The 26,582-nt window shown below is 38.1% G+C and overlaps 3 protein-coding genes across 19 annotated transcripts in view; 2 read left to right on the plus strand and 1 right to left on the minus strand.

Moving 5' to 3' along the window:
* LOC127557262 (olfactory receptor 148-like) lies at positions 1 to 933 on the minus strand. Its single transcript, XM_051990644.1, has one exon. The coding sequence runs from the start codon at positions 931 to 933 to the stop codon at positions 1 to 3; it is 933 nt and encodes a 310-aa protein (XP_051846604.1).
* Positions 934 to 8,148: 7,215 nt separating this feature from the next.
* The window catches only part of VWA5A (von Willebrand factor A domain containing 5A), a 62,989-nt gene continuing 44,555 nt past the window's right edge, over positions 8,149 to 26,582 (plus strand). Inside the window, exons 1-13 of one of the 17 annotated variants that reach the window (XM_051985882.1) lie at positions 8,155 to 8,393; positions 13,008 to 13,056; positions 13,185 to 13,387; positions 13,770 to 13,992; positions 14,157 to 14,332; positions 14,642 to 14,756; positions 15,961 to 16,127; positions 16,397 to 16,485; positions 16,704 to 16,848; positions 17,337 to 17,416; positions 17,699 to 17,813; positions 18,459 to 18,623; positions 19,058 to 19,158. In XM_051985882.1, the coding sequence (XP_051841842.1) occupies positions 13,017 to 13,056; positions 13,185 to 13,387; positions 13,770 to 13,992; positions 14,157 to 14,332; positions 14,642 to 14,756; positions 15,961 to 16,127; positions 16,397 to 16,485; positions 16,704 to 16,848; positions 17,337 to 17,416; positions 17,699 to 17,813; positions 18,459 to 18,623; positions 19,058 to 19,158 (1,619 nt within the window). In that variant the 5' untranslated portion in view covers positions 8,155 to 8,393; positions 13,008 to 13,016. Of the gene's footprint in view, positions 8,409 to 8,942; positions 8,962 to 13,007; positions 13,057 to 13,184; positions 13,388 to 13,769; positions 13,993 to 14,156; positions 14,333 to 14,641; positions 14,757 to 15,960; positions 16,128 to 16,396; positions 16,486 to 16,703; positions 16,849 to 17,336; positions 17,417 to 17,698; positions 17,814 to 18,458; positions 18,624 to 19,057; positions 19,159 to 26,582 lie in introns of those variants that run through there. The other 16 variants (XM_051985900.1, XM_051985894.1, XM_051985878.1 and 13 more) reach the window with 16 other exon arrangements.
* On the plus strand, positions 21,029 to 23,116 carry LOC127554413 (olfactory receptor 149-like). The gene has a single exon (XM_051985904.1). It carries the CDS (start codon positions 21,054 to 21,056, stop codon positions 21,984 to 21,986), a length of 933 nt encoding a protein of 310 aa, XP_051841864.1. The 5' UTR covers positions 21,029 to 21,053; the 3' UTR covers positions 21,987 to 23,116.

The raw sequence follows: 26,582 nt of genomic DNA on the forward strand, positions 1-26,582 counted from the left end.
TTATACCTTTACAATGATTCCTGATCTATCCAACACTTTTTTCAAGGCTCTCTTTACTTCCTTATTCCTCAAAGAATAGATTAAAGAGTTCAGCATAGGGGAGACAAGGTTATTCAATATTTGAACCACAGCACCAAGCAAGGGATTGGGTGTAGACTGTAGATAGATAATGATAACTGGTCCATAGGCACACATAATTGCAGTGAGATGGGCACTGCAAGTGGAGAAGGCCTTGCGCCTGCCTTCACTTGAACGAATTCTCAAAATGGCTATCCCAATGCGGGTATAGGAGACAAGAATAGTGAAAAATAATGTTAATGCCAGAAGACCAACGTTAGTGAAACCTACCCTCTGGGCTAGGGAGCTGTCAGCACAGGCAAGGGGTAAGACAGCAGGAATGTCACAGAAGTAATAACCCACTTCATTTGGGCCACAGTAGGGTAATGAAAAAGTGAATGTAGTCAAAATGGTGGCATCAGTACAACCCATCAAACAGGCAATGATAACCAGGACCACACAAAGTCTGGGGTTCATAATGACTGTATATCTCAGTGGGTGACAGATGGCAACAAAACGATCATAAGCCATTACAGAATATAGAACACCCTCAGTACACCCCAAAAAATGGTAGAAGAAGAGCTGAGAGGCACAACCCCTATAAGAGATAGTTTGACTTTGCCCTGAGAGATACAATAGCATTTTTGGAGAGGTCACTGAAGGGAAAAATACATCAAAAATAGATAAAAGTCCCAAGAAAAAATACATGGGAGTGTGAAGGCGAGAAGAGGATAAGATGGCCATGAGAATGAGTGAGTTCCCTATCAGGGTAAAGAGGTAGATGAAAAAGAAGAGGACAAAGAGTATAGTCTCCAGACCCTCTGTGTGAGGGATTCCCAGTAAGGTAAACTCAGTCACTTCTGTGTAATTCTTCATCTTCACAGGAAAGTCAGTCCTGGAGGAAGACAACAAACCACAAAATGTGAATGAAGATGTCAGAAATGGAAGATGAGTTTGATGAGCAAGATACAAATATATGTGAGGTCAATAAATTATATTTTTGGATAAAGACAACAGTTTTATCTCATAATTTATGATCCTGAAAATAAAAAAAACACCAATAGGCTGAGAAAGCAAATCTGCTCTATACCATTAAAAAATAACATCCTCAGTTGTTTCAACAGTTGACATTTATCTAGCACATTAGAATTTACAAAACACCCCAAAATACTTAGAGATAGTGTGTATATTATTCTTACTGTTTTACAGTAGAGTAAATTAGGGCTCAGAGTTGATGTCACTTTGCTGAATTCACCCAGATGGTAGGAAGCAGAGCTGGCACAAACTCAGGGCCTTTGTTGACATGTCTTGTGGTCTTTATCTTTATCCCCTTCCCTCAGAGAATGTAAAGAGAAAACTGGGAACATTTTAGAAAAATGACAAAATATTTAAAAGGAATTAAGTGAACAAGTAGATACTTGCAATAAATGTGGCAATAATAATTTTCTCTCAAAATAAATGGAGCTACATTTGACAAATGGGCAAACCTGAGGCAGTTTTCTTAAACCTCTTGGAATAAAAATAATGGGACACAATAAAAATTCATTTAATAGCCTCAGCTATAATAGAAGATTATTTATGTTAGAAACCAGTAGACATATAGTTAATTGTTCAACTGACAAGCATTTATCAAGTACCTACTATGTACCAGGCATTGTACTAGGTACTGAATATAACATTTAGATAAGTCCTAAACACTCCTCTGAAAGGTGTTAGACATCTGTAAAATGAAGTTTGACAATTCAGGGAGGGGGATTGAATGTGATTACTAAGGTACAGATTTGTAAAGAGAGAAGAAAAATGGGGGACAGATATAGAGGCTAAAGATTGCGTTGTCAACTCAGAAAGTAAAGAAGAATGATCTCCTGTCATAGAAATGAAAAATTCATTTGGGGTTCAATCATGGATAGCTGATGTGAAGATTTAAAGGATGTCTAATTAAAAAGAGCTCTCTGTAAATAGTTTCCCATTCATCTTATACATATAGTAGTTTTCAGTAGTCTCCCCTATTAGATTGTAAGATCTTTGAGGGCAGAAACTCTTTTTTGTCTTTCTTTTTATTTATTAAGTATCTCAGCATTTAGCACAATATCTGGCACAATAGTCATTTAATAAATGTTTATTGATTGGTTAATTACTTTGTATAATGCATTGTGTTGAGTAGAGACAAAAAAAAAAAAAAAAAGAAATAGTATCTGTCCTAAAGGTGCTTATGATCCAATCGAGGAGATAGGACATAGACAAAGAGAACAACCAAGACAAACAAAGGCCAAGTAAGGCTTGACCTGGAAACTTTTGTGGTCAGTCAATGAAAATCAGAGTGATTTGGGTTTAAGACAAGGTCTTTAAGAAAGAAATCTAGCCTGTGAATCATAAGATATTTTTTTGAGATTTTAGGGAGGGAGGAAGGAAGGAAGGAAGGAAAGAAGAAAGGAAGCCTGGTCCTCAGTGGGGCAACTCCTCCTCACAGAGATTTTTGTTTCTCCTTTGTTCTGGAAGAGGAAAGAAAGGAAGGAAGGAGGGGGAAGGAAGGAAGGAAAGAAATAGAGAAAAGAAAAAAGGGAGAAAAGGAAAGAAAAAGAACAAGAGAGAGAGAGAGAGAGAGAGAGAGAGAGAGAGAGAGAGAGAGAGAGAGAGAGAGAGAGAGAGAATGAGAATGAATGAGAATGAGAAGGAAGGGAGGGAAGAAGAAAGGAAGGAAGAAGCCTGGTCCTCAGTGAGGCAACTCCTGTTCACAGAGATTATTGTTTCTCCTTTGTTCTAGAAGAGGACCATAACTTCAGGGAGGTGATGCCTACATTTTCAAGTGAATTAATTTAAGTGAAGAAGATCTGTACAAAGTCACCATCTTGTTCTCCAGACACGTCTGGATCCAATAGCCAGATATAGATCTGATTGCCTCATAGTGAATATAAATAGCAATTATTTCTGTTTTGGCCAGAAATCCTGAAGGTCTTTCTTTCCCAAATTGATTTTTTTTTTTTTTGACTAAGTAAAAAAGACCATTCTCTGCTTCATTTTTTTTTTTTTTTTAACCTAGCTTTAATCACTGATTGGGTCTTGTCTTAATCAAACTTAGACCTGTCAAAGGTATTAGCTCAAAAAGGCTAAGGGCTCCCACTACATCCAGGGCCATCTCCAGTGGTCTTGATCTGTATCTTGCCACTGGATCCAGATGGTTCTGGAGAGGAAAGTGAGGCCGGTGATCTTGCACAGTCTGCCTCATTTAAATCCAATTCACTTGCATGTTATGGCATCACCTTCCTGATGTTATGATCCTCTTCAAGAGAGAAGGACCAACACCAACACCAATACCAACCTCTGGGAGAAAACCACAATAAAAAAAAGCAGGAGAAAAGGGTATAAATAGCAGAAAGAACCTGACTCTGGAGTCCAAGGGTTTTGGTTCAAATACTACTTCTGATAGTAATTTTTTTATTTTGGGCAAATTAGTTTTCTTCTGGGTTTTGATTTTCTCATTTGTAAAATTAGAGGGACTTTCTAAAGTGAATGAGATTCCTTTCAACTCTAGATTTCTGACCCTGTTACAGAAAAAAAAGCTTGATAAGAGCTCATTTAAAGGAACATCCTAGAATAGGGTTGAGATTTAGATTTAGGGAACCAAAATGAAATTAGGATTTCTGGTGGTCAGGGAGTTAAATGATAAGGGCTAGTCAGGATTCAGAGAACCAAATGGAGAGGTTTGGTTGCCCTGCAACCCCTTGGGATTCGGCACAAGGGTAGGGAGTTTTGGGGAACTCTCTTCTGGCAACTCAGAGGCTCCCTGTAAAGGAATTTACAGACCCGAAAACCTAGCTTGATAAAAGTTTATTGTGGGGATTGGAAGCATAAAGTCTGGTTAGGGAAATAGGTGAGGATAAAGAGAGGATGGCACTGGAAAAGAATATTATTCCAGTGGGCAGATCTATGGAAAATGGAGTTTTACACTAAGAATGCAGTTCTCAGTGGGCAGAAAGACCCAGAAGCTGTGTAAGCCACCGATGTCTATCTGCAAAGACCTTAGTTGATGGAAGCTCATTATATTGGTTGTCTTGGTGGGGGTTGGGAAACCCGAGTAGATCGTCAGAATGGGGACTGGGACAACTGGAACAGATCAGAACCTGTGGGGGCTGGGAGAGCCCAAGTTGGTTCAGATCCAGTGGGGGCTGGGACAAGCCCAGATCTCCTATTGGAATTTAAAGGGGTGCTTTTGACCAGAATTTGTGAATCAAAGGCTCTGGCTTCCTGGACTGAAATGCCTCAGTTAGGAGGGGCTGGGAATCTGAAAGGAATCACAAATCAATAGGAAATACAGTTTCTTAAAGGGATCACAACCTGCTTCAATAGGAAAGCTAAGAAGGTTTTTTGGAGATGGTTTCTAATCTGAGATTTGAAGGATAGGTAGAATTTTAACAGGAGTAAGAAAGGACTTTGGGATGAATATAATGAAACCAAGAATTGTAGCTTCTTCAATTGTATATTGAAAGGTGTGAGATCTCTTTCAACATTATTTTATTGACTGTATTTAGGGAATGTTGAATAATTCCTTTTGACTGAAATGTAGGATCTGTGAAGGGAAATAGTAGATAGGGTTAGGTAACAAAATTAGGGCTAGATTATAATAGGGCTTTTAAGTCAGACTGAGGTTTTCATTCAGAGAAATTAAAATGCTTTGAAAATACTTTGTTCAGAGCTATACCTAAGGAGGGTCAATTAGGTGAGTCAGTGGATAGAACACTGGGCTTAGAATAAGGAAGCTGAGTTCTCTTGAGTTCAAATCCAGCCTTAGGTACTTACTAATAGTGTGGTCCTAGGCAAGCCACTTGACCATGTTTGCCTCAGTTCCTCAAATGTAAAATGAGCTGGAGAAGGAAATGGCAAACTACTCTGGTATGTTTGCCAAGAAAATTCCAAATAGGGTCATCAAAAAGAGTTGAACATGAATTTACAACAACAACAAAATACTTCTGAAAGGTTAATCTCTGTAGGATGGGGGTAGTGTGGACTGGGAATGATGCGGTTGTGATCCCTTTAAGACTCCTTTCTTTCTGATTCCCAACCCCTCCTAGTTAATGTAATTACCATTTGATTCACAAATCCTGGTCCCTTTGAATTCCAAAAGAAGATCCAGACCTGTCCCACATCCACCAGGATAAGAGCCAACTTTGGGCTATACCCACAGGCCCCTCTAGCTAAATCTCCCATTATAAAAGGGCCACGCTGGGACCCCCCTCTTTGCAGAAGTCCCAAACATGCTAGCCATGTGAGGCTCTTCTGTCCCCTGGACCCTTTGTCCGGTGCCCTTCTCATCTCTACCTTCATCTATATCCTTACTTCCAAACTCCATAATAAACCTCTTTTATCAATCTAGTTTTTCAGGCTGATAAATGCTTTTATTGGTAACTCGCACTGCCACTAGACTTCATTTAACTCCAAATACTTGCGCCGAATCCAATGGGGTTGCAGGGGAGCTCTATTTGACTCCCTGTACCCCAAACATGCCATTAGACTCAACTAAACCCTAATTTCATTTAGGTACCCCATATCCCTCATCAGGAAGACAGGGAGTCAGGGAGAACTTTTAGATTATCTTTCCAGATTCCTCGAAAGAAGTAAAAGGAGTTATAGTAGAAATGGGAAAGTAGGAACTGTTTTGAGAAATCAGAGCAAAGCACTTACAGTCTATTCAAACTTTTAAAAAGTTTGGCCAACAGGATCAAAATATTAAAAACCCTGGATAAAAAGAGGCTCACAGTATCTACTGTGTTCTACTCTTGTCTTTGACATTTCAGTAATGACCTTGGGTGATTCTGAAGACATACTATCTCCTTTTCTACATTATCTGGACACAATTTCTTCTTCCATAATGGACCTAAGAACCTAGGACCAAAAGGATTAAGGAAAGTTCAGAATACTTACATGGCCAAGAAGGATGACTGAACAATCTGAAAAATGTATTTTTCTCTTCAAAGGTAGATATAACTCTTCAGCTAAACCTATTTAGGTTCCATGGGCCAAGGCCTGGTCCTTGGCTGAGACCCCAAATGTTCCTTTTTTCTCATCATCCTTCAGACATAGTGACAAAAATGTTGAAATTTCCCCCCCTCATCTACAACAGCAAATTCCTAGCACACAGGAGTTGCTGTAATGCTTCCATATTGCCAAAAGCTTAAATGGTCTTGGTCTCCCTCTGGGTTTCCATCCCTAGACACTGGGAGCCCACTGAGCAGAGGGACCAATTAATTAAATTTCCACTGTGGTGGGGATTTAGAAATGAAAAAACAATAGTACAGAAAACAATAACCAAGACATACATCTTCCGAAATGGAAGGGTCTTAAATCTGGTTATGATCCAGCACTTAGCCTAGTGTGGCACACAGTAGGAGTGTAATAAATGTTTATTGACTGCCTCTCTGATCCAAAAGATCTGATTGAAAGCATTATAAGCAGTTTCTGATAGTGTCTTAGATGTCTCTATATCAAGGAAACTCCAGAGCAGAAACGTTCTTAGTCATGAGACTTGTGACACTTTATCAGTTGTAAGAGGAAACACACCTTATAATTTTATACAGAGGAAACACATGCTAGAGTCATGGGATAAACTCTGCTATGCTGTGCAATTTGAGCTTTCCTGGTAATGAAAATTCTGGCTAGTTGTCCTAGTGCCCTCCCTTTCTCTCCCTTCTCCCTTGAGACCAGAGAATGTGAACCACAGGGGAAGAGGTTGATACAGGTGACAAAGAGAGACTTGAGAAATGACAAACAAATCAGGACTATTACTTTTATAGATTTTGTTCTCCTGCCCAATTTCCTAATTTGCTGTCTTGCTACTCATCTTCCTCCTTGCTTCAGGGTTGGCTTAAGGCAATATTTTTCAAACTTTATAGTCTCAGCACTCTTCTACATTTAAAATAGAAAAAGATTGAGGCTTTCCAAGATATTTTGTTCATAGTTTTTAGTTCCTCCTCTCCTTTGGAGTTTTCCATCACACTTCCAGGAACTTCATGATCAGGAGCCTCATCCTCCTGAAAAACAGCATCAGGCCCTCTAATTGGGGAGCAAAGGTTTCCTACCCAATCCTCCCAGGCCATCCAACTTTTAATTTGCCCAAAATGGACTTTTCCATCTCTCTGCCTTACTTTCTCCTCTCCTCTCCTCCTTGCCTTTCAGCTTCCTCATTTTTTAACTCCCTTTTCCTCTTTAAGATTATAAACTCCTTGAGGACAGAAAGAAACTGAGTTTCTTTTTTGTGTGTTTGCTCTTAGAGAAGTGGTCAATATAATAAATGTTTATGGACTATTAGAAATTCATTGTTTAATCAATGAACATTTATTAAGCTCCTGCTTAGGTGCAAAGCACTGTGCTAAGCCATTCTCAAACAAAAAAAGAGGCAAAAGATAGTCCCTGCTCTTAAAACCACAAGCAAACAAATGAACACAAAACTAGTTATACATTGAATAAATAGGAAATAATTAAAAGGGCTAATACTGCCCTGTAAGGGGTTTGTCAAGATTTCCTGTAGAATGTGGGATTTGAAATTTATGTAATTTATCGTAAATTTTTATATACATATATTTATATATATATAAATTCATAAAATAACAATAACAAACACACAAGTTTAACAAATGACATAATTTTACAGAAATAATTCTTGTCCAAAACTAAAACAAGGAGAAAAGTGGTATGTTTTGCTTTTTTGTTGGAGGCGGGAGGCGGGGGGTGGGGGGGTGGGGAAGGTGGGAGGATGGGGATGCAAATCTCTCATGTCTGTCAGCTAGATTCTCCTATCAGCTTCTGCATTCAATCCGAATTTGTTTCGGTGGAAGTTTATGAAGAAAATCCAGCTTTCCATGGCGATATAATTGGACAAGGGAGAAGTACTGTTAGTATCATGAAAAGAGCATCCCTGAGGACATGCTGAAAAGAGTTTAGAGAACCCCAGGCGTAGAACACACCTGTTAGGCTTCTGCCGGACTATAGGAGCCATTTATAGAAAACGTTTAAATGTGGTGTAATGAATTTGCAGACAGTCCCTTGAATGTAGCACATGTTTGCAGTCGGTGCCTAGAGGAGGGCGGGGCAGACAATCTCTTGAATGTTGCGCTTAGTTTACCGGAGGAGCCTAGCGGAGGGCGGGGCTTTCTCGGAAAGCCCAAACAGATGCTTTCACTTTGCAGCCAAGCTTTCTGTTGGTAAATACTGTGGAACTGGCTGGTAATTGACTTTCCTTCTCCATAATTTGGGATTTTACGCTCTCCCCCAGGATATTGGTGCCTCAGCTAACGGCGTGCGTGAGTTTCCCTCCAGCCCCCCCATCCCTACTGTCACCCCGCGTAAGTGACCCCCCAGTAAGTCGGGCTTCCAGTTCAGGTTCTGGGGTTCAGATTTGTCTCTGCCCCTTTATGGGAACCCCAGGAGCAGGGCCCAGGGCAGGCCATTTCTTCCTGATGGCTCACTCCCTCCTGTGTCCGTTCCCTCTACTCCCCCATCTGCGCTGGGACTAAAGGGTGCAGTCTCCTTCTTCCTGCTGCTGAGCTCTGGTGCTGCTCACGGGCATGAGTCATTTACACGGTGTCTGGCCCTTCCTAGTCCTGAGCGCGAGGTCTCCTGGACCTGCATTTACCCTTGTCTCCGGCTGTGGGGTCCCCCTTAAACACGGGCCTGTGTACTACGGGACCCTGGCTGCTTCTGGCCCGCTGGGACCTCCAATGCAAAGGAGGGAGGGTGTGTCACCAACCTGGAAGGGGAGAGTCTCCGAGTCTGGACTCGTTTTTAAGGATTGAGACTCTGGCGCCCACTGTTATTGACAAACCTCCTTTTCAGTCGCTTCCTAATCTCTTAAGTTTGAGTGGAAGAGTTGAGTGTTGGAAGAACTCCAGACTTGGAATCAAGATTCAAAAGGTCTGAATTTGAATCCAATTTCTGTCGTTATTTTTGTGTGATCTAGGAATCCTCACTTTCCAACTCTGGACCCGGTTCCTCTCTTAAAATGAAAAGGGTGTATTTGTTGTGGAACCTTCCAATTCTAACATTCTGCCATTAAGAAAACTTTGCCCTTCTTAGCTCTGGTTATTTCTCTGTCTCTTCCTATTCTTTGCTTAGAGCTGCCCTGGGGGCAGTTCTGGTTCCAACCCAATCTGCTAAAGTTGGTGTTCTGCTGGCCTCTCCCAGTGCTGATAACTTTGTGCAGGCCCCACCCAAGTTTAGTTCTGATTTGCCGGATTCTTCCCCATTCTTATGGAAACTTGACTAGGCTTCTTGAATAGAGCTGACTTGGGGGCGTAATGTGGAGTAAATGTGGACGTCTGTAGCTGATTTCTCAGCCTGAGTCTGGGTTTTAACCAATTTGCAGCAATAATTAGCTAACATTAAATACTGTGTACCAAGGCAGCTAGGTGATATAGTGGATAGAGAGCTAAGCCTGGAATCAGGAAGATTTGGGATAGAGAGCTAAGCCTGGAATCAGGAAGACTTGGGATAGAGAGCTAAGCCTGGAATCAGGAAGACTTCTTAAATTCAAATTTATACTCAGACACTTTCTAGTCTTGTAAACCTGGGCAAGTCCCATGACTCTGAGGGAAATGGCAAACATCTCCACTTCCTTTGCCAAGAAAACTCCAAAAAGGGTCAGGAAGAGTGGGACAGGAATCTGAATCACAATAAAAAATGCGCCAAACATTATGCTGAATGTTGAGTTTATAAGGAAAAGCAAAAATATTTCTTTCAGTAAACTCATAATCTAGGGGAAAAGAAAACAGGCAATTAGCTAGAATTTATTAATTAAAATATTATTAAATATTAAATTGCCATTGTTTGTCCATAATTCTTGAAGAGGATCATAACATTAGGGAGGTGATGCCATGAAATGCAAGTGAATTGGATTTGAGTGAAGAAGGGCTATGCAAGAACACCTGTTTCACTTTCACTTCCAAAGCTATCTAGGTTCATTGGCAAGATATACCGTGTTTTCCCGATAATAAGACACTGTCTTATTAATTTTTTTTGGACAGAAAAACACCAGAGGGCTTATTTTCAGGGGAGGGCTGATTTTAATGAACATTGACAGCAATTTTAATAAACAGGTAAATGTGAACAAAAAAAGGTACCTTTATTCAATAATGATCATGTCATCTTCTTCAACAACATCATCGTAAGTGTCCATACCCTTAATTCTGTCCTGGATATCTTGCGCCTCTATTTCCTTCAGAAGAAGTGGACCCAATCTGTCATGTCCAGCAATATAGCTCTCTTTAAATGAACATGTCTTGTCCAGGTAACCTGCTCGTAGTGCCTTGGCGACACAGCTGTCAGTAATTTTATCCCATGACTTTTTCACCCAAGTCACAAGTTCTTGTAGACAGGGCTTCACAAAGTTTCCACGCTGATTTCTTTCCATTCTATTTTCAATGTAGTCATTGACTTCCATGCGCAAATGATCCTTGAATGGCTTGTTTATTGCAATATCAAGGGTCCAGAGATAGGCAGTCATTCCTGCAGGAATCATTACTTGATCTATTCTTCTCTCTGCAAGGAAGTTCTTCATTTCTTTAGCGTGGTGAGTGCTGGCTGAGTTCTTCTTTTATCCTCCATGATGCCTCCTGAGTTCTTCTTTTATCCTCCATGATGCCCCTTGAGTTCTTCTTTTATCCTCCATCATGCCCCTTGAGTTCTTCTTTTATCCTCCATCATGCCCCTTTTATCCTCCATCATGCCCCCTCACTCCCACTTACATACCAGGTTTTTAATGTTGTCCTGCCTCAGCTCTCCTCCGCAGCACTGCTCTCAATGGCGCCAGCAAGCAAATCACTGGGGAAGAACAGGATGACGCGCTCACTGCTGCAGCTCTGATTGGATGCAGCTCGGAGCGTGGCGTGCATTTCACCTGGGGGGGGGGGTGATAGAGGGGGACTGTGCATACAGAGGGTACCGTAATGTAGTGTGTAGCACAGGGGATCACCTTCACTACAGTAGCAATCTCAATAGGGCTTAATTTTTGGGGAGGGCTTATTTTAGAGGAATCTTACACAGTAAGGGGAGGGCTTATTTTAGAGGAATCTTACACAGTAAGGGGAGGGCTTATTTTAGAGGAATCTTACACAGTAAGGGGAGGGCTTATTTTAGAGGAATCTTACACAGTAAGGGGAGGGCTTATTTTAGAGGAATCTTACACAGTAAGGGGAGGGCTTATTTTAGAGGAATCTTACACAGTAAGGGGAGGGCTTATTTTAGAGGAATCTTACACAGTAAGGGGAGGGCTTATTTTAGAGGAATCTTACACAGTAAGGGGAGGGCTTATTTTAGAGGAATCTTACACAGTAAGGGGAGGGCTTATTTTAGAGGAATCTTACACAGTAAGGGGAGGGCTTATTTTCGGGATAGTCTTATTATCGGGGAAACACGGTAGATCAGGAAGACTGGAGGTGGCCCTGGGTGAAATGGGAGACCTTGGCCTTTTTAAGCTAAGGTCTTCAAAAGATCTCAATTTGATTGGTTGGGGATTTAAAGAATAGTTCAACTCAATCTTATCTAGAATAAATATCTCAAGAGCAGGACTGTATCCAGTGGTAACAGAAAAAGATGCTGGAAATATTGTCTTCAAAGTATTTTACAAATCACCCTAAAAGAAGCCACAAATGGGGAGATTTAAGTCACATCATAAATTTGAGTCAAACGCTTCAGTTATATAAAAATCTGCTGGAATCCTTTCCTCCAAGCAAAACAGCTAATCTTTTTTAAACTTTAATGACAATTTCATCTTTCAAAAAGTGGAAAATCAACGGGGGAAATTCCATTTTTAATAGGATGCTCACTAATAAGGAAGAACTGCTTGTGGGTTTGGTGGGAACAGAAACTTTGGTGGAGAAGTAATCATAGTAGCTTAGAATTTTTGATAGAGAAATAGAAGGCCAGGCAGAGTTTGACACATGCTTTAGATTTTAAGAGTAGACTTCAAGTCTTAAAGAGACAGAAAAGGTTGAATTTTATAGCCCAGATTTCTACAAGTTTTCCAGAGCTGTAGGAAACCTCTTAAATCTGTTGGAAATTCATTTTAATCTGTGAGGTCCTAGAAAACTGGAACTATTTTCCTTTTTAAACTTGTATCATGGTCTTTTATACTTCCTAAGTACTTAAGAAATTTTTTCTTATTCATTCAACCAGTCATTATTGTTGACCTGAGTCTAAGAGTGCTCTCAAAAATGATTCCCATCTGGAAAGAGAAAGAGGGATAAAGTAAAGAAATACCTCTATGAATGCTTGAAGAACTCTTCAACTTAGACTTTTAAATAGTTCTAAAGAAAGTGAAAGCAAGGTCAGGAAGTGAAGGGTGAATTCAAAAGCTTGCCTTTGTCCAATAAGAATAATATGGAAGTATACTGAAACATAGATTAAGTTGAAAGGAAAGCAACCAAAAAAAAAAAAAAAAAGAATCTGGAGCTTTCTTTAGAGTTGAGGTCACAACTTTATAAGACTTAGAGTAGTTTAACAGTAACAATAATTCCCTCCTTGGAAACACATAACAGCCCCTACCTACAGAGCCCTTATATTGACTTAATAGTTTCTCCCTGAATAAAGGAGGGAATGCTCACATGTCATTAATCATCATCTTTTCTTTAATTTCTGTTTGGAGGCTGAAGCCACAACTTTTCTTCTAGCTCTTATGTGTAGTCGTTCATACAATTCTATCACTAATTAAAGTTCATTGTGGGTAAGAAAGTATGGGAGTCACTGGACCTGAGGCTAGAGGAACTTGGGACACTGGGCTCTCAGATTGAATGGAGGCATTCCTCTTATCTTTGATCTTGTTAATCTCTTTTCCTGCCATTTTTGCTTATCTTTAAATTTGTGGATTGTTTAAAAAGTTGACCTGACAGTGGTGTTGAACTCATTCAATAGTATCTATGGATTTCTTTGGAATTTTACTTTTCTTTTTCTTTCTTTTTAAATAGAGTTTCATCATGACCCCTTGTGGTCTTCTCACCAACTCCAAACAGCCAGGTAAGTAAATCTACTATGAGTCAAACAAGGACAAAAGAAAGGAGAGAGGTCTTCTGAAATCCCTATAGGTCTTCTGTGGAGTCTTTGGTGCAGAGAATTGAGGGCTGATATTCATTTCCTTTCTCCAGTGCCTCTTAAGAGCATCTCTGTGGATGTGTCTGTCCATGAGTTCGTGGCAGATGTTTGTGCAACCCTGGACTACAAGAATGAGGAAAAAGAACCTGTGGAAGCATTCTTTGTCTTTCCCATGGATGAAGACTCTGCTGTTTATAGCTTCCAGGCACAGGTGGATGGGAAGAGTATAGTGGCAGAAATACAAGAGAAGAAGCAGGTATTAGGGGTCAACAGGGCTCCCCTCTTGCATTCATCATATTAATTCAGTATGTTTTATTGTAGTCTCCTCTGGAAATATTGAGTTGCTTTTGTCCTCATTTGAAATGCTGTTCTTCTCATAGTGCTCTCTTCTAAAAATGAAGGGGTTGAACTAGGTAATCATCATTTTCTGACCCTGTCTCTGTATCTTCACTGAAACTATTTGGAGAGAAGTCAACTTGAGTGATTCTTGCTTCTACCCTCAACTTTGTGATTTTTTTCTTTCTGACTGCCTTATCCCTTTCATTATTTCTCCTTCTGGCTTTCTCTCCAAAACTATTTTTTCCTCTTTTATTTGTTCCTAGGACTTCCTCATTCCTGGTTTTTCTCTTGCCCCTCAGGCCCAGGAGAATTATGAGAATGCTATCTCCCAAGGTCAGGAAGCCTTCCTTCTGGAGCAGGATAGCAACTGTGGTGACATCTTTAGCTGCAGTATAGGAAATTTGCCCCCTGATCAAAAGGCTGCTGTTACTTTGAGCTATGTTCAAGAACTATCCTTGGAGGCAGATGGGGCTGTTCGCTTTGTCCTGCCAGCTATCTTGAATCCACGCTATCTCTTACAAGGTGAAGAACCCTGGCCTCCTCTGGTAACAAGGGGCTGGCAGATTGGGGATGGAAGAACACTGGGGGCATCTGGTTTTACCTGGATCCTGTGGCCCAGGTAAGAAAAGGGACCTTAGTTCCTGTTACAATCACCGCTTACTAAAATATTTGATGACTCATTGCAGAGTCAGCTGAGGCAGACAATATCACCTCTCAAATTCCCCGACTCCCTGGCAAGGAGCTGCCCTACACATTTAGAGTCAGTGTCAATGTCTGTTCTCCCCATGGCATTGAGAAAGTCCAGTCCAACTGTCCTCTGAGTCCTCTGCGGTACCTGGAAGATGACAAGACAGTTGCCCAGGTAAGTGGATAGGCAATACCATTGCCTTGGTGCCTCTGCCCACTTCTAAACTTGAATCCTTCCCTTTTGTTTCTAGTTACTGTCCAATATCCTGAACTTTACCCACAAGATGGACATATTGTACCCTCTCCCCTTCTGTTAGATCTAAATCTTTTTTTTTTTTTTTTCATACTAACTCCATCTCAGAGTGTCATTCAACAATGGGAAGGTAACTCTCCAGCCCCTTGCTCTCATCTGGAAACCCAGAAAAAACTCTTGGAATTTCCTTCTTTTCCCATCATTGCTCTTCTCTGGCCCATACTCATTCAGGTTTCCTTGGCTGAAGGGCATAAGTTTGATCGGGATGTTGAGATTCTGGTTTACTACAGAGAGGTGAACACACCCAGTGTCTCTGTGGAGCTGGGCCAGGCTGATGCTAAACCAGGTGAGCCAATCTCAGGAGGTTGTTACCTTGCTGAGGATATGCCTCCCAGGCATGCTGACATTTGTCCTGTGTCTTACTTTCTGTTACTCTTCTTCTTGTGAAATAAAGATTTCAGAGAAATATTGAAATAGGATGGTTGTAACTGTGGGATGTGGTGGTGCTCTCAGGAATGCAAAGAAGGAGATTCATTAGCTTACTAAAAGAGAAAATTTAATATAATAAAAATTTTACTAAATGTAGAAATGCTAAGGTTTAAAGAACAGAGAGACTGTTCTGATTGTTGAATATTATTGTCTGGTCCTTTGACTTAATATAAAATCATAATGTGAATACAGTCACCGACTCAGAATCCCAGAATTGGAAGACCAGATGCTATTATCTAATGCAGGATTTTTTTATAGAAGGTGTTGTCTAACTATAACTTCCCTGTTGCATGCTTATATGGTTTGTTTTGTTGTTAGGATCTTACATTTTATCCACCTTTTATTTAAGATGAGTACATTGGGCACACAGTTGGGAGCTGATCATTCATAGGATTTACACGTAGGAGTAAACAGTTAGGAATGCCTCTCACTATTATCATGGCCTGTATAACTTATTTTGTGTAGCAATAACATAAGCTTTGAATATCTTCTTCAAATTCAAGAATTGTATGTCATTTCTCTGATCTATCATTCTATGTCTTTCCTGTCCTATTTGCCAGGGTTTTTCAGAGATCACTGACCCAGCTGTTCAGCTATTTTTCTTTAAATATCTAGTATTTATTACTGAATCTCAGCACTAGAAAGACTCATGGAGGCCATCAGTAACAAGTTATTCATGATCCCTTGACAAGAAACCCCAACAAATAGTTTCTGAACAGATTTCAGGTCAATATGAAGAAATAAAATTCCTTTTAAAACTGTCAAGTAGAACATATACCCTAGGAAATAGTGTGATTATCCCTTCTGTGGGTAACTATCATCCATTCATTGAGTCTTAAATTGTGGATTATGACCACTTATGGGATTGCAAAACTATGATTTATTATTAGTATATATTTGATTATATACATATTTTATATAGCTATATACCCAGGGTCACATAGAAATTTCTCAGGTGAAAATGACTCACTAGTAGAAAAAGTTTAAGACTGTCTTCTGCAGTCAAGCAGAGCTGTAAATTTCAATCCCAAATGACAGCCTTTATTTTTACCACTGGGTAGGTTCCCTGATGGGAGATCCAGCTGTGATGGTGAGTTTCTATCCTAGCATCCCTGAGTCTCAGGGTGAGAGCACTGGTGAATTTATCTTCCTCATGGACCGCTCAGGGAGCATGTCCTGTCCAATGAATAATCAAGGAGGTATCCAGTCGCGCATAGAGAGTGCAAAGGTACCAGATTCTTTTTCCTTTTATACTTGTTTTACATATACTTTTTTCAGGAGTAAAAATGAAATTTATAAGATTAAACTTATCTTAAATTACTTAATTAAATTACTACTATTTCCTTTTGGTGGGCTAAATGTGAATGTGACTAAGGGACAGTTCACTGGGACAGGAATCCTGGAAGGGAGGGAGAACAGGTGAAACTGAAATATCACAAAGGTGAAAATTATCAAACTTTTTGAAAAAAATTCTTCTCTACCTTTTTTCTCATTCAGGAAACTCTGGTCCTGCTGCTGAAGAGCTTACCCCTTGGCTGTTTTTTCAATATCTATGGATTTGGATCATCCTTTGATTCATTCTTTCCGTGAGTCTAGCTAGAGTCACAGAGGTCAGGAAGAGGATGGAGATAAAATAGGACAGTTTTAAGGGAGATATTATAAACAATATAATCCCAGAATTTGTGAAGAGGTAGTATAAAATCTGTCTTTGGAGCTTTGGGGATCATAAGAATTGGACAATAGGTTTAAGTTCCTAACATCATTAGAAAATGTCTCTCATGGAACTCTTATGTATGTATCTCAGAGAGAGTGTGGTATACACACAGCAGTCTATGGAGGAAGCCGTGAAGAGAGTAAAAGCTCTTGATGCTGATCTGGGAGGAACTGAAATCTTAGAGCCACTGAAGGACATTTATAGAAAATCCTGCAGGCCAGGCCACCCTCGGCAGGTAAGGAACTTAGACTGGGAGCAAGGAAGACACAAATTTTGTTGATATGTCCTCAGCACTTAATTCTGTCTGAAGTCAGGAGTGATCTGGTTTTCTGGGGCAGTTGGGGTTACATGATTTGCCCAGAATCACATACTAATAAGTACCTGATGTTAGATTTGAACTTCTTCAAAAGACTCCAGGACTTGTACTATGTAACTGCCTCATTTTAAATCAATAGTAAGAACACACTGGAGAGGTTTAATAGAGTTTCCCTTCCCAGAAGGGGAGTCTCATCCTTTGCACTTGGTACTACAATAGTAGTTGAAACTTTATATTATGATATATTGATCTAATTATGATTTATGTCATTGCGATTTAAATGTGAAATTATATATATGATATATAAATGATAATGATATTGTTAATATTATTATACGATGGGAGATTCTGGGCTGAGCAACCTGCAGTGGCTTTAGTAGAGTCTAACTTCTTATCTCCCTCTGCAGCTCTTTGTGTTCACAGATGGAGAAGTATGTGATACATGGAAGGTCATTGCTGAAGTTCAGCAAAACAACCAGAATCACAGGTTTGATTTTTGGGATTTAGCCTTTGACAAATACTTATCATTTCTGTGTTCCTCAGTTTCTTCTATAAAATGAAAGATGGAGGCCAAAGAGCCTCTGAGGTTCTTTCTTATTTGCCGACTATGATTCTGTCATGATGAACTGCCTGGGTACCTAAAGAATGACTCTAATCCCTAACCAGAACCACATCCCCTAAGAAACTTAATCTTTAATTCCCCACTAAGTAGGAGTCAGGAACTTTTCCCCAAGACTTCCTTTGGCCACCTGCTGTCTTCTCATTGCAGATGTTTCTCTTTTGGAATTGGAGAAGGGGCTTCCACCAGCCTTATTAAAGGCATTGCTCGAGCAGCTGGAGGTACTGCAGAATTCATCACAGGCAAGGACAGAATGCAGCCCAAGGTAGCATGATTATCTTATTGTTTTCCTCCAAAAGCACTTATTTCAGACTGAGGCACCACAATAGCTACCAGAGCAGGGATATGTCCTTGTCCCCATGTTCTGGGCTGTAGCTCTTTTTGTGTATTTAGGTGCTTGGAAAATGTGCCTGGGACGGGTGAAATGGAACTTTTTCCCTTTCTGGGCCTTGGGACTTTATAGATGTAGATCTATGTGTTGAAAGGGATCAAAGGTATTCCCTGGAAAAATCTCTGGTCATGACAGATGAATGCTTAAGGAAAATAAATATGAAGGGATTGAAATGTATAAAGACCAGTGTAAAGACCTCAGAGACCAGGACCTTTCCTTGCTTTCCTGGAGGTTCTGCTTCTGCCACTTAGACTTACCATTGTTTTCAACTGTAAAAATCCCACTATCCTAGTATCCCTTGAAATGACAAAAAAGAACTGTGGAAAACAAAGAAAGAGCGATGATGTATTCAGCTGTTTGGAAGACTGAAGCCTGATTTCTCACCTGACTAAGGAGGAGGAAATATCTTTTCAAGCCTTAATTATTTTCTCCCTTCAAGACCCATCCCTTCTTCTAAACCCTGCTTTTCTAGAAGTCCCTCCCATTTCCATCTCTGCAGCTTTCACTCTGTTCCCTCAGGCCCTCCGGTCTCTAAAGCGGGCCCTGCAGCCGGTGGTCCAGGATGTCTCCCTGACCTGGACTCTCCCCCCTGGGATGGAGACTACGTTACTCTCTCCAGCTCCTGCTGTCATCTTCCAGGGTCAGAGGTTAATTGTCTATGCCCAGTTGAAAGGGACAAATGCAGTAAGTCTCCATTCTACTTTTGGATTCCATGGGTATAGCAGCCAATGTTTAAACATTATTTTAGGCTTTTTTTTTTTTTTTGTCAGTGGGTGGGTTTATGGTTTATCTAGAGATTAGCATGTATAAGGGATGAACAGATGTTTTAATTTCTTTTCCCTTGTGGGGTACCTGATTCTTAATGGTTTTTTTTTTTTTTTTGCCTGAATATTACTCCATTCTGATTTAGCATGGTACATGGGACAGAGTACTCGCTATGGGCCTGGGTTCAAATCTCATCTCAGATGCTTATGACTTATGATCTAGAACTTGATCTCCTTTGGGCCTCTTAGATCACTGCAAGTTCTAGAACTAATATCTTATGCTTGTCTTTTAGACCTAGACACTTCCTTTAATGAGCTATCTACTACCTGACCTTTCTACTTATACTATTTTAGTCCAAAGAGGCAGCAGGTGAGGTATGTCTTCAATACAAGATCCAAAGTGATGGCTTCAGGAACACGGTGCCATTCTCCCTGAATCTCAAAGCAGATGACAAGTAAGAATCCTTGGTGATTTCTGCCTCTTTTATAACCTATCTATTCATTTTTTATTTTATTTTATTTTATTTTATTTTATTTTATTTTATTTTATTTTATTTTATTTCAGAAGTATCTTATTTTTCTCATTACATGTAAAAATACCTTTCAACATTCATTTTTCATATGGTATTGAGTTGCAAAATTTTTTTCTCCTTCTCTTCTTTCATTTCCCCTTCCCTTAGACAGTAAGCAATCTGGTATAGGTTATACATGTATAACCATTTTAAACATATTTCCATATTAGTCATGTTGTCAAAGAAAAGTCAGGACAAAAGGGAAAAACCATGAGAAAAAAATGCAAACAAAAAGGTGAAAATAGTATGCTTCAATCTGCTTTTATTCTCCATAGTTCTCTTTTATGTACAGATAGCATTTCCATCCCAAGTTCCAATTGTCTTAGATCATTTTATTGCTGAGAAGAGCTAAGTCTATTATAGTTGATTGTTACATAATCTTTCTCTATGTACACTGTGTTCCTGGTTCTGCTCACTTCCCTCAGTATCAATTTGTACAAGTCTTTCCAAACATTTCTGATTACCTGCCCATTCCTGAGGCTTCTTTTCCTCAGGAATCTCTTTAATTTCTCATTAATTTCCCTCATATTGACACATCCTTCTTTTCCTCTTATTCCCTATCTGTATTGGGAAGCCTTGGATTTGGGGGTTAGGACTGTCTTCCCAGGTCCCCAGGGGTAGCACAGAAGATTGTCTCTTTCCAGACTTACCATTCACCGTTTGGCTGCCAAGTCCATGATCCAGACCCTTGATGGAAACTTAGAGGATGCTGCAAAAGACAAGAAAAAAGTGGTGGATATCAGCCTTCAGTCAGGAGTTGTCTCCTCTCACACTGCCTATATTGCTATCAATAAGGAGCTCAATCAGCCCATTCAAGGGCCCCTGACTCGGAGAGACATTCCACTGAGTGCTTCTTACTGGGGGGCTCCAGTCTTATGCTGTTTATCTGGGCCAGGTAAAGTAGATGTGAGCTTCTTGTCTCACAATTTAGGAAGAAAGAGGTTGGATCAATGTCTTTTACCTTTTTCAGAAAATATGGAAATCCTGGCTAGAATTTCCAGATTTATTTTTGAAAGAATATTTTAACACTGAGTGAAGGATGCTTTAAAGTGGAGAGATAAGCCAGAGAGACCATACAAGACTGTATCAATAAGGCTAGTGTTGTTACTGTGTGGGTATGGAGAAAGAACAAAAAACTCAATAAACAAGGTAGAAGGGAAGATTTAACAATGAGTTGTATATATAGGGTGATAGAGAAATCAAGGTTGTAGGCCTCGTGATTAGAAAGATGATGGTGCCCTTAATACTATTTATTAGAGTGGTCCATAAAGGAGGAAACTTTAGAGTAAATATCATATCATATTTTGACTCATTGGGTTTGAGATGCCTAAGGAACATTCAGTTTGAGAGTTTTAAGAGACATTTGGAGATGCATAACTGGATGATGATGTTGGTGATGATGTTGAAGAAGAAAATGATGATTATGATGATGAATAATTGACTTGGCTAGCATTAGATGACTTGTAAATGTCTAAGGTAATTTTCAAACACAGATCTTTCTTACTTCAAGTCCAGGACACTATCCATTATGCTACACTGTCTCTCATATGAGGTAGCAAATATGAGAGCATTTTGTAACTTAGAACTATAAATATGAGCTCTATGTCAGAAAGCAGCCCAAAGTCTTCTATTCTAAAACCAATAGAGTTTTTTCCCCTTTTACAGGTATATTTGTATTATGTGCATTGAACCTTGCCTTCAATCTCTGACACTAGAACCCACTCTTTGGCATCCAGTGTACTCCCTACCAGGGTTTGGTTGATTTTTCTTTCACACAGATGAAGAATTATACAATGGTGACTGAGTTTATTCTCTTGGGAATCCCTCATACTGAGGGAATGGAGATTCAACTTTTTATTGTGTTTTTATCTTTCTATTTCTGCACCCTGCTGGGGAACCTGATGATTTTATTGGCCATTATCTCTTCATCTCGCCTTCATACACCCATGTATTTCTTTCTGTATAAGCTATCTATTTTGGACATTTTTTTCCCTTCAGTGAGTTCACCTAAAATGTTGTCCTATCTGTCTGGAAAAAGTCATGCAATCTCATATGCGGGTTGTATATATCAACTCTTTTTCTATCATTTTGTTGGCTGCACTGAGTGTTTTCTCTGTACTGTGATAGCCTATGATCGCTTTGTTGCCATCTGTTTCCCTCTGTGGTACACAGTCATCATGAGCCCTAAGGTGTGTGTCATATTAGCCCTCGGGTCTTCATTTTTGGGCTGTATTCAGGCCACTTTCCTCACTGCCCTTACCTTCCAATTGCCCTACTGTGGACCCAATAAGGTGGACTATTACTTCTGTGATATCCCAGTGATGCTGAAATTAGCTTGTGCAGATACCTCAGCCCTGGAGTTGGTGGGTTTTATCAGTGTGGGACTTATATCACTTAGCTGCTTCCTCCTCATTCTTACTTCATATAGCTGCATTCTTTATTCCATCTTGAAGATCCGCACAACAGAGGGACAGTATAGAGCCTTCTCCACTTGCAGTGCTCACCTTACAGCCATTCTTCTTTTGTACATACCTGTGGTCCTCATTTACTTACAACCTACCCCCAATCCTTGGCTGAATGCCACTGTTCAGATCCTGAATAATCTGGTCACTCCTATGCTGAACCCCTTGATCTTCAGCCTGAGGAACAAGGAAGTAAAAGCATCCCTAAAGAAGTTGCTGCAGCAGTTTGGATTTCTTTCTGAGAAGTGAGAGACAGAGAAACATAGAGATGGTGTGTTTGCATATTTTACTCAACAGATTTTCCTAAATCTTTTATTTCTCCTCTTTAATTTTTTCCAATCCTTTTGATCCCCTTTCTTTACAATATTGTTATCACTATTTATATTGTTCTCCTGGTTCTGCTTATTTCACTTTTTGTCAGTTTTTATAAGTCTTCTCAGGTTCTCTGAAATTATCTCCTTCATCTTTTCTTACACCACAAGAGTATTCCATCATAATTTTTTCAGCCATTCCCCAATTGATGGGCATTCCATCAGATTCTACATCTTTGACACCATAAAAAAGAGATGCTATAAATATATTTGTATATATAGTCCTTACCCATTTTCTCTGATCTCCTTGGGCTATAATGTTAGCTGCAGTATTACAGGTCAAAGAGTATGTGAGGTTTTATAAGCCCTAAGGGTAATTTCAGATTGTTCACTCAAATAGTTGGGTGACAGTCCACCACCAGTGCTTTAGTGAACCTATATTCTCACCACATCCCCTCTAGCTTTGTCATTTTCCATTTTTATTATCTTAGTCATTCTGAGAGATGTCAGGTAGTACCCTCTGAGTTGTTTTAATTTTCATTTCTCCAATCAATAGTGAGCATTTTGAAATGATGATAACTTTGATTTTTTTTCTCTAAAAACTTCCCATTCATATCATTTGACCATTTATCAATTGGAAATTGGCTCTTAATATTTATAAATTTGGTCTAGTTCTTCCTCTATTTGAGAAATGAGACCTATATCAGAGAAATTTGCTGTCAATTTTTCTTTCCTCTGTTTCTTCCTGTTTTCTTCTAAGTTTGACTACATTGGTTTTATTTGTGAAAAATCTTTTAATTTTATGTAATTAAAGTTACCTATTTTACCTCCTCTGGACTTTTCCATCTTTTATTTGGACATAAACTCTGTGGGATGTTGGTTTATGCCTAATTTATCCCACACTTTCCAGTTTTCCCAACAGTTTTTTTGTGAAATAGAGTACTTGTTCCAATAACTGGGACTTGGGGGTTTATCAAACATGTTATTGTGCTTATTTGTTTCTCTATATTTTGTACCAAATTGTTTTAATTATCATCACTTTGTAACATAGTTTGAGATGTTGCTACTAGATCCCTTCCTTCAATTTTTTTGACTGATTCCTTTAATAGTTCTGATCTTTTGTTGCTCCAGATGAATTGTGCTTTTGCTATTATTTTTTCTAGCTCTGTAAAATAATCTTTGTTAATATGATTAGCATAGCATTGAATAAGTAAACTAGTTTAGGTAGTATTGTCATTTTTATTATATTAGCTTGAACTATACATGAGTAATTGATAAATCTCCAATTATTTAGATCTGTCTTTATTCATGTGAACATTGTTTATAATTGTGCTCATCTTCCTGTGTCTGTTTTAGGAGTATTTTATATTGTCTGCAGTCATTTAAACACAGTTTCTCTTTCTATCTCTTCCTCGGTTTTTTGTTTTTTTTTTGGATAATACATAAAAACATTGATGAATTATTTCTCTGCTCATATAGCGTTTTAAGTAGGAATGAGTGTTATATTTTATTAAAAGCTTTTTATGCACACTTTGGTATAATCCTGTAATTTTTTTTTGTTATTCATAGTATAAATTATATTGATACTTTTCCTCATATTGGCAAGTCCTATATTCCTGACATATGTCTCAGGGGTGGGGTTATAGTGTATAATCTTTGTGAAATATTGCTATAAGCTCCTTGTTAATATTTTGTTTAATTCATTTCCATTAATATCTACCAGGAAAATTAGTTTATGTCTTTCTTTCTCTCTCTTTTTTAGTTTCCCAGTTTAGATACTAAAACCATAGAATGAATTTGGTTGGATTTCTATACCCTTTTTAAAGAGTATTCTTTATACTCTTAGAATTAATTAAAAAAAATATTATTCTTAAAATCCACCTGTAAATCCACCTAGCCCTGCTGTTTTATTTTTTCCCTTAAGCAGTTCATTTATGGATTGTATTTTTTTTTTTTTGAGATGGAATTGTTTTTTTTTTTTTGTGAAATAGAGTACTTGTTCCAATAACTGGGACTTGGGGGTTTATCAAACATGTTATTGTGCTTATTTGTTTCTCTATATTTTGTACCAAATTGTTTTAATTATCATCACTTTGTAACATAGTTTGAGATGTTGCTACTAGATCCCTTCCTTCAATTTTTTTTGACTGATTCCTTTAATAGTTCTGATCTTTTGTTGCTCCAGATGAATTGTGCTTTTGCTATTATTTTTTCTAGCTCTGTAAAATAATCTTTCTTAATATGATTAGCATAGCATTGAATAAGTAAACTAGTTTAGGTAGTATATTATTCTTAAAATCCACCTGTAAATCCACCTGGCCCTGCTATTTTATTTTTTCCCTTAAGCAGTTCATTTATGGATTGTATTTTTTTTTTTTTTTTTTTGCTTTTATTTTGTTCAATATTATGATTGCTGCCCTTGTTTTTTTTTTTTTTTTTTTTTTTTTTGAGATGGAATTGTTTTTTTTTTTTTGAGATGGAATTGTTTGTTTGTTTTTTTTTTTTTTTTGAGATGGAATTGTTTTTTTTTTTTTCATTTCTGTTATATTTTTGTAAATATTAATTTTTTCAGTTAAATTGTCAATGCTATTGGCATTGAGCTAAGGAAAATTGCTCCTGACAATTCCTTTAATTTCAGGTACAATATTTATGCATTCATGCTTTTCAATTTTTGTATTGATAATTTGCTTTTCTTTCTTTTTTAAATTAAAAAACTCCAATGGCTTACTCTATTTTTAAAAATTCTAATTTTATTTATTATTTTAATTTTTAACTTTAAATTGTATTAATCTCTCATAATTTTTACAATTTTTATTTTTGCCTTTAATTGTATGTTTTAAAATTTGTTGTTTTTCCAGTCTTTTTCAGTAGCATCCCCAATTCTGTATTTTAATTTTACTAGTTTATTGACATAAGCATTCAGAAGTAAAAATTTTCCTTATGTACTGTGGTAGTGGCAAAGCAAGTAGAGTGCCAGGTTTAAAATCAGAAGACTCATATTCCTTAGTTCAAATCTGGTTTTAGACATTAACTAGCTATGTAACTCTGTGCAAGTCCTTTAACTTGCTGGATGTGAATGAAATGACTCAACACTCACAACAACAATGAAACAAAGTTTGGCATGTTATCTCATGGCTTTCTTTATCTTAATGAATAATTAATTATCTATAATTTGTTCTTTGACCCACTAATTTTTTAGGATTAGATTATTTAGTTTCAAATTAATTTTGAAGTTATGTTTCCAAGGCTCTGTATCAAGAATATTTTTATTGCATTATGGTTTGAAAAGAATATATTTAATATTTCTGGTATTTTACATTTGTTTATGAGATTTTTTAATACATGATCAATTTAGGGGAAGGTGCCATGCACAACCAAGAAAAGATTATATTCCATTTCTACTCAGTATCATCTCTAACTTTACTATAATTCTAATCATCTCCTTAATTTCTTTCTTGTTTAGTTTGTTAAACTTATCTGGGTTTGAGAAAAGTAAATTGAGGTCCTCTACTAGTACAATTTTATTTCTTTTTTTTTTATTCTTCATCTCTAAGAATTTGGATTCTATGACATTTGACACATTTTTGTTCAGTATGATTTTTAGTTCATTGTCTATGTCTTTTAACAAACATGGTATTTTCCTGATTATTTCTTTAAATCAGATCTGTCTTTTTTTTTTTTTGCTTTTATTTTGTTCAATATTATGATTGCTGCCCTTGTTTTTTTTTTCCTTTTTTTGTATTTCACCTAAGTAAGAATAATAAATTCTGCTCAGACACCCCCATTTTTTTCTCCATAAATAATAATTTTTTTGTGAATTGAAAAAATATTTTCAGCAATTAGATTCAAAAAGTATCTGAACATTAGCATCTGATGATTTTTAAAAAGAGTCTAGCTTGATGCAAATGTCTATACACATATAAAGAATTCCCACAAATTCCCTTACAAATATAAAGTCCATTTACTTCTAACAGAAAAATAAGCTGTAAGTCTAATTCCATTCAGCAAATATTTATTAAGCATTTACAATGTACAGAGCACTGGTTAAATTAGTCTAATCTTGATGATGTTGAGGAAGCTCTCCCTCCCTCCCTCTTTCTCTTCTCTCTCATCATTCTCTCTCCCTCTCCCTCTCCCTCTCCCTCTCCCTCTCTTCTCTCTCTCTATTTCTCTCTTTCTCTCTCTCCCTCTCCCTTTCCCTCCAATATATTGAAACCAGTGACTGGTATTGCTGAATTAACTTCAAATAAAGTTAACATTCATAATTGAATAAATTTCAATCTGAATTGTAAAATTGATTTTAAACTATGAAACACCTTTACAAAGAAATAATGGTCTCTTAAAATTTCATTCTTAAAATGCATATTTAAGATCATGAGAATGCAAATATAAATACCTGTCATGTTTGTATTAGAATAAATAAACAAAAATTGTTCCTCATCATGAATACTGCATATTAGGGGGGAGGAGCCAAGATGGTGAGAGCAGACAGGACTTTCTGTGCCCTCCTCTGACCTTCTCTCAAACCAACTCT

The sequence above is a fragment of the Antechinus flavipes genome, chromosome 3 (assembly GCF_016432865.1).
Source record: "Antechinus flavipes isolate AdamAnt ecotype Samford, QLD, Australia chromosome 3, AdamAnt_v2, whole genome shotgun sequence".
NCBI classification, from domain to species: domain Eukaryota; kingdom Metazoa; phylum Chordata; class Mammalia; order Dasyuromorphia; family Dasyuridae; genus Antechinus; species Antechinus flavipes.